This window comes from Drosophila subobscura, chromosome E (assembly GCF_008121235.1).
Source record: "Drosophila subobscura isolate 14011-0131.10 chromosome E, UCBerk_Dsub_1.0, whole genome shotgun sequence".
Taxonomy (NCBI): Eukaryota; Metazoa; Arthropoda; class Insecta; order Diptera; family Drosophilidae; genus Drosophila; species Drosophila subobscura.
The window spans coordinates 8,443,347-8,450,288 of NC_048531.1; the positions used below are offsets into that span (position 1 = coordinate 8,443,347).

The window sequence follows — 6,942 nt, forward strand, 5'->3', positions numbered from 1 at the left end:
TCTGTGGCTCTGGCGGTTGTTGCTGCTGCTGCTGCTGATGCTGTTGTCTCCTGTGTCCTATGTGCTATTTATATATCCTATATCCTCAGCGCAGCTGCATGTCGCTCTTCCTCTCGAAGCTCTTCTTTCACTCGATAACGGAATGTATTGTATGTATGTATGTAGTACCAAACATGCATACATACATACATATGTATGTATATCTTCTCACTATCTCACTCTCACTTTTCATGCATGCGGATCGCTTCGTTCACCGTTAATATTGTCACCGTTCCCTTTGTTAACCATTTTGTTGCTATTTCTCCTATGATTGTTGTTGCTCTTACAGATTCAGTTTTGGATTTTGTTGTTGCTGTTGTTGTAGTGCTTATCACGCTGGTGCTTTTCATGATGCTACTACTATTGCTATAGTATGCAAATCTTATAACTACGACAGTTTCCAATAATGGCATTTGGCATCGCTGCGGCGGCTGCTGCTGATGCTGCTGCCACTGCTGCTGCCCAAATCCAATCCACTCCTCTGCTCCTACCCAGCACTCTCCTCCCTCCCGGCAATCTGAGCGAGCCAAGCGGTGGTGGTGCTTTTTCTACTTCTATTGTAAGCTTTTGCTGGCTTTTGTGCTGATTATTGCTTTACATTTTGTGATGCGTCTGTTTGGGAAAAAAAGAGGGAGAGAAGTAGACGTTAGAGAGTTTGGAGAAATGTGCTAGTGGAGAGATTTGTACTTATGCAATGTCCCCATCCCAAACCAAACCAAAGCAACTGGAAGAGTAAAAGTAAATTAAATCTGTTCTCTCAGGTCTTTAGCCCATGGACGCCGCAATTGCTCTTCGTGTCATGTAACGGTAATTGGCAACGCGCTAATCCTAGGCAGCTTAGGGGGGAACTGCTCACTAACGGTGCGCTACATACTCGAGCACACATGTGCTACGTAACGACTTACTCACATTACTTACAAATGTACATACTTATGTATATGCATGTATGTGCGTAACGGAAACGATAAACACACACCCACGAAGGTGGGACGGAAACGGCGGAGAGAGACAGAGAGATGCTGAGACTGAGAGCTGATGATTGAGACGAGGGCCTGAGACGTGGCGGACGCTTTAAGACTTAAAGCTTTAAAAGATAAAGTTAATTAACATTATGGGCGTCAAGCAGCACACGCACAAGCACACACACACACAGCCTGGCATCCCTTCATATGTATGTATGTATGCACGGTATGTACTACTTACTCGATGCTCGCACAAAGTAAGATACAAGAATTGATAAATGGGCGCACAACCGAAAGCAATGAGGTTGCGTGGGCAGTGGCGTAGTGTGCGAATTTCTGGGCTCTGGTGGTTGCGGGGGGGAGGTTGCGTAAATGAGGACATGCTTGGAAGCTGCTCATTGCTCAGTGCACAGTGCTTTGTGTCTGTCGGCGGCTGTTCTTCTTGATGTGCCTCCTGCTGCCATTGTTGCTGTTGCTGTAGGCCTTCTTCCTGTTGTGTTTTACAAACTTCTTGACACGTCTGAGCACGCTGCGAGCGCCACTGACGGACGGGCAAAAATGGAAAAACGTTAGAAGAAGGCGCCCATAAAATATTCAATATCAAGTTTGCCCCCTGCTCCTACACTCTAACACCACTCTACCACCTTGCTCCTGTGATGGCAGGCCGTTGATGTTTTCTGGCGGAAATTTGCTGTGGGCGGTGTCGTGAGGGTGAGTCGGGGGGTGCGTTGGGCCCGAAGCCATTAGGCGCCCGAGATGCCATAGAAGATCTCCTACCTACAATCCTCACCTGCATCCCTGTTTACTTAGCACACACAAATCGTCAAAAATATTTTTATTACAACAATAAGAGAAGAGAAGAGCGGAGAATGCCTACAAAGGCATTAAACAATGTGTTGTTGGCTTACAATTTTACGAGGGGGTCGGGGATTGGTCGGAAAGGGGGCCTGCCCTGCCCCAAGGGGCAAGTACTAGGGGGTTCTGTTGTTGTTTCCGTGCTGCTGTTTTTTTTGGGCGTGACCAGCGGTTGGTTTTAAAGTTGCCCCATAAAAGGGGAAACAGTCGAGTTCTCTGTGCCACGTCGGCCCCCAAAGTTGTGCTACAAATTTGGTTGTGCCCCCACTGACGGTGCTTCTGCCACATGCTACAGCCAGCTACTACTACTACTACTACTACTCTTTGTTTGCTCTCGCACGAAAGCGAACGAAAAGTGTGGCCGCCTAGTTAAGTGCACATCAAGAGCTAATTTATGGCACAAACCTCGTGCCACACCACACTATGCCGCACACAATGCCACACCACCACATGAGCTGTGGTTGTTGTGGGTTGCACAAACACTCAACCAGAAGCATTCGTTTATCCCCTCTCCTTGACTCCGTCTTTCTCTTTAGCATTTGTTCGATTTTACCTTTAAACATTTTCCTTTAATTGTTGTTTACTTTCAGTTTGATTCAATTGTTGTTTCCGTTTTGGTGTTGTGTGTTGTGTTGTTGTCGATGTGTTATAAATGATGATGTTGCCACTTTATGTAATCGTTGAACGTGAGTGCAGTATTTCTATTTTTGTACACGCGTTTTATTCGGCTGCATGACACACACCACACAAACAAACAAACAGCGAAAGCCCCGCAAAAGGAGTTTCGTTTCATGCGTTTCTCACACGTTTTGCATTTCACTTTCACACAAATACACTCGCACTCGCACTCGCACTGGCACTATGCCTATTGTTGTTGTTGCTGTGTTTTATTTGATTTTATTTTACATTAATTACATTTTTATTTAGCAAACAATGTTGGAGCGGGCGGGGCTGATAGCGGGGGCAACCACTAAAACAAAAGCAAAACCAAAGGTAAAAACTTTAGGCACGCACATTGTTTGACACACATACACTCTCGCTCGCTCGCTCGCACACAGTCTTCGCCCTGAGAAGTGTTATTACAATTTACTGTTGATTTCTTTTGCGAGAGAGAGCGAGCGTCACAGTTGGCTCTGCACAAGTTCTATTAAATACACAGTACGGCAGTCCAGCTCTCCGTTCACCTGCTCTCCTCGGACTGCGTTACCTCCTATCGAATATACCTTGGCTCTGCATGAGCGCGTGTGTGTATGTGTGTGTGCGAAAGCGTGCGAAAGAGCGCGAAAATGTAGGTTAGTTTCCGTTATATCCCCGCTCCACTCCTCTCCGCACTCCCCACTCCACACTCCTCCTTTCCTGCGCTGTCCTACAGCAGCAGCAGCAGCAACAACAACGGCACTATCATGCAGCACATTTCACTCTATTTTTGGGCGCTGAAGAATTTTTCTTTGCGCTGCACTTGTGCGTGTGTAACAGTATTTGCCAGCATGTACATCCACGTGTGCATGTGGCTCTGTGTGTGTGCAAGTTTGAGGCTTCCTTTTAAACATTCTTTTTCCGCCTCCTCCGTCCTTTCTTTTTATACAAAAATTCCTTGGTCTTTCATTTAGTTCCTTTTCAATGGGTATGCGTGTGTGTGTGTGTGTGAGTGGCAGTTGAGGAATACCGTACGTTCTAAAGGACGCGTGCGTTTACTCTAAGGTTCGTCGTGTGACTGAGCTGTAAAACGGGTTTTCCATGCCGTTTGACGTAATCTGCAGAGCAACCGCGATGCAGAGCGATGAAACAGCAACAGTAACAACAGCAACACTGGGAGCCAATGAAAATTCCCCCCAATGCCCAAAAAGGACAGCCTGGGAAATTCTCTCCCACGCTCTCTCTCTCTTTCGCTCACTGTAACTAAAATGTCAGCAAGCGAAAGCGAAACGAGTCCTCTTTCTTTTCCGCTCCCTCTTCTCTCTCTCTCTCTCTGTATATCTTGGAGGCCTGCCGGCATAAACAAATGCCATGCCACATGCTATGCTCAGGCAGAACTTCCCACTATTCTGCTGCTGCTGCTGCGGCCACTGCTGCACCGCGGGGCGAATATTCAGGCTCCCTTCCTCCTGCCGCCGCCACCAAGCCCTAAGAAAATGTCAAAATGATTAAGCTTGAATATGGGCCACTGGCTAACAAAGCCAGTAGGAGGCAATGCTGCCCCTTCTACTGCTGCAGCTGCCACTGTTCATCTGTCTCCATGGAAAGTGGGCTCGGGGAATAGGTCTGGTCAGTAATTCAATTCGATTTCCGTTTCTTAAGGCGAATGCGGCGTATACGCAATGCCACAATGGCTCGTCTACGTAATATTTATTCGGAGAGATCTAAAGATCAAGCTCAGAGCGTTCTCTTTCATAACCGACGCTCGACTCGCAACCCTGGTCCAACTGATAAGCGACTACAGTGAACATTCAACTAACTAAACAAAGCGTTAATAAGTGGTAAACCCTTCCCTTAAATACATCTAAAATTTAGATTCTAAATCCAAGAGAAATATTAGGCAAATATCCAAACTAAAAGTCAGAATTTGGTTTTCGGTTAACCCAATCGATAGGGCACTGTATGATTCAACAGAATTCAAGCCGTTGACAGCACTCAGTGCTCAGTGCTCGTCGCAGTTCCATTCGATTCGGAAGAAACAGCGCAAAAAGCAGAGTGAGCAAAGCACAGAGCGTCTAAGAGTGATAAGCTTATCAGACCCCAGCCCCAGGCACAAGAGCGGAAGCCAACATGGGGCTCTCCACGAAGAACCTTCGATTGATCCTGGTCATGGTAGTGGCCCTGATTCCGACCTTGGCATACTGTAGCTTCAATAAAGCCACCTCCAATCACTCGGCCAACTATGAGCAGTCCACACGGGAGATCCTGGCGACAGCCACCGAGCGGATGCAAAACATTTGGAACATGAAGCAGCGGATTTTCCTCCAGCTAACATCCAAGGGAAAATCGCCGCTGGGCGGACAGGCGCCCACCAAGCAGGAGGTCGAAAATGAGACATATCATCTGATGTACGAGCTGGCGGCAAATCTGAGCGTGGTGCCCGTCAATCAGTTGGAGGATCCGCTGCTGCGACGCCGCGTCCAGCGCCTGGCCAAACTGCAGCTGCGGGGACTGCGCCCACGGGACTACGAGCAGGCGAAGGATCTGTTGCGTTCCATGAGGAACTTTGTGAGTGGCCCGCTTGTCTGCATCTCCGAGGACTGCACCACGCGTCGCCCCCTGGCCATGTATCCGCACATCGTCAACAAGAACATGCGGGCCAAGCACTACGAGGATCTGGTTCTCAACTGGTTCAGCTGGCGTCGGGCCATCAACGACAAGGACACTGCCAAGTCCACGTTCATTGACTACGTGCGGCTGCTCAGGATTGCGGCCACCTACAATGGACATGTAACGCCTTCGCGGACATGGTACCTCAACTACGACACGGAGAACTTCCAGGCCGAGATGGAGGCAGTTGTGTGGGAGATAATGCCGCTCTACCGCGAGCTGCACGCCTACCTGCGGCACGAGGTGCAGATAACCTACCCCAAGGCGGACACGAAGAGCGATGGCGCTATTGTGGCACCGGTTATGGATCAGATACTGTCCCAGGACTGGTATCCGCACCAGTTCTTCCGCACTCCCCACCCGAGCAGGCAGCACCAGCTGCCGTCCGTCCATCGGCGGCTGGAGGAAGTTCTCGTCACGCCCGTGAAGATCAACAAGAAGGCCGCCGAATTCTTTGAGTCGCTAGGCCTTAACCACATGTCCGAGTGAGTACAAACCGCAAACGTCGAGGATCTCTGTTACTCTGTTCCTCTTCAGTGGGTTCTATGACCGCTACTCTCGGCGGATGAACGATGATGAGGGCGGGCCGGACTGCAAGTCGCAAGTCTACTACTTCCCGCCGAATGTGGCCCTGCGCTACTGCCCCAAGTTGGACTACAAGAAGATGATGCAGATCCATGGAACGATGGCCGAGCTGCAGTACAACATTTACAAGCGGGACCTGCCCTTTGGCCTGGACACCGAACCGTGCCCGGGCTTCGGAGGAGCTCTTGCCGAGACTGTGGTCCTTGCCTCGGGCACCGCCCGGCACCTGCACCGACTGCACATTTTGCTGAACGACAGCCTCTCGGAGGAGCAGTCCCTCAACCGGCTGTTCCGCATGGGGGTGCACACTCTGGTGGCTGTGCCGCAGTACTTTATCAACGACAAGTTCCTGGTGGACGTGATGGATGGACGGATCGGGGTGAAGGAGTACAACTGCGCCTACTGGCGCCTTCAGGACAAGTACGCCGGCGTACAGCCTCCGGCCCTGCATTCATCGAAGGATTTTGATCCGGACTTTAAGTTCTATCGAGGCATGAACCCCGAAACCTCCAACACCAAGTGAGTTCATCACTGTCCCTTAATTAACTCAACTAAATAAGTAATATCTTGGGGATGCAGGAAATTCCTGTCTGAGATCTTGGGCTTTCAGTTCTATCGCTCCTTCTGCCTGGTCAGCGGCCAGTACAAGCCCGGAGATCCAAAGTTTCCCTTGCACAATTGCGATTTCTACGACAGCAAGGAGGCGGGCGATATGATGCGTGAGATGATGAAGCTGGGCGCCACACGTCATTGGCGGGATGTCATGGAGATTGCCACTGGGGAGCGTAAGTTGAGTGGTCGCGGCATTCTCGAGTACTTTGCGCCGCTTTTCACGTGGCTGAAGGAGCGCAACAAGCAGCTGGACATCGAGCCGGGCTGGGATGCTGACGAGTGTGAGTATCTGCCGAGTGTGTGATGTTTGAATTATCCTATTAATATGTGTCTAACTTACATGTTCAGTATGCCGAAAGGAGTAATAGCTGCACTTCAGAATGCCGTCGACATACAACCTACATATATCCCTTACGTATTCTATTAATCTTCCTCTTTGTGTATCAATTAAACTGTTGGAACATTATTCAAAACATTCTTAACATGGATACAAATATAATTCTTAGAGCTTTCGATGCACTTCACTGATCTATTAACATAGCCCTGCTCTTTTTTTTTGGATTATAATAATAGGAAAACAAAT

At 49.1% G+C, this 6,942-nt stretch overlaps 1 protein-coding gene and 1 long non-coding RNA gene across 3 annotated transcripts; one reads left to right on the forward strand and one right to left on the reverse strand.

Moving 5' to 3' along the window:
* Positions 1-48: 48 nt before the first annotated feature.
* On the reverse strand, positions 49-3,593 carry LOC117891971. Of its 2 annotated transcripts, none has more exons than XR_004648665.1 (5): positions 3,528-3,593; positions 3,080-3,084; positions 2,410-2,584; positions 182-651; positions 49-130 (listed from the first exon to the last, which is right to left on the reverse strand). It is a non-coding gene; the product is annotated as an uncharacterized LOC117891971 (long non-coding RNA). The 2 variants fall into 2 exon arrangements; XR_004648666.1 differs by having other exon boundaries at positions 3,523-3,564.
* Positions 3,594-4,493: 900 nt separating this feature from the next.
* Positions 4,494-6,895, forward strand: LOC117891958 (angiotensin-converting enzyme). The gene is made up of 4 exons (XM_034797830.1): positions 4,494-5,647; positions 5,700-6,266; positions 6,327-6,640; positions 6,708-6,895. The coding sequence occupies exons 1-4, from the start codon at positions 4,623-4,625 to the stop codon at positions 6,722-6,724; spliced, it is 1,923 nt and encodes a 640-aa protein (XP_034653721.1). The 5' UTR covers positions 4,494-4,622; the 3' UTR covers positions 6,725-6,895.
* Positions 6,896-6,942: the final 47 nt, after the last annotated feature.

Bases quoted from the DNA above. Each gene is read 5' to 3' on its own strand.
- LOC117891958 (XM_034797830.1), top strand. From the start codon at position 4,623: ATGGGGCTCTCCACGAAGAACCTTCGATTGATCCTGGTCATGGTAGTG. The intron at 5,648-5,699 runs GTGAGTACAAAC...GTTCCTCTTCAG, and splicing joins GGCCTTAACCACATGTCCGA to TGGGTTCTATGACCGCTACT. The intron at 6,267-6,326 runs GTGAGTTCATCA...TTGGGGATGCAG, and splicing joins CCCGAAACCTCCAACACCAA to GAAATTCCTGTCTGAGATCT.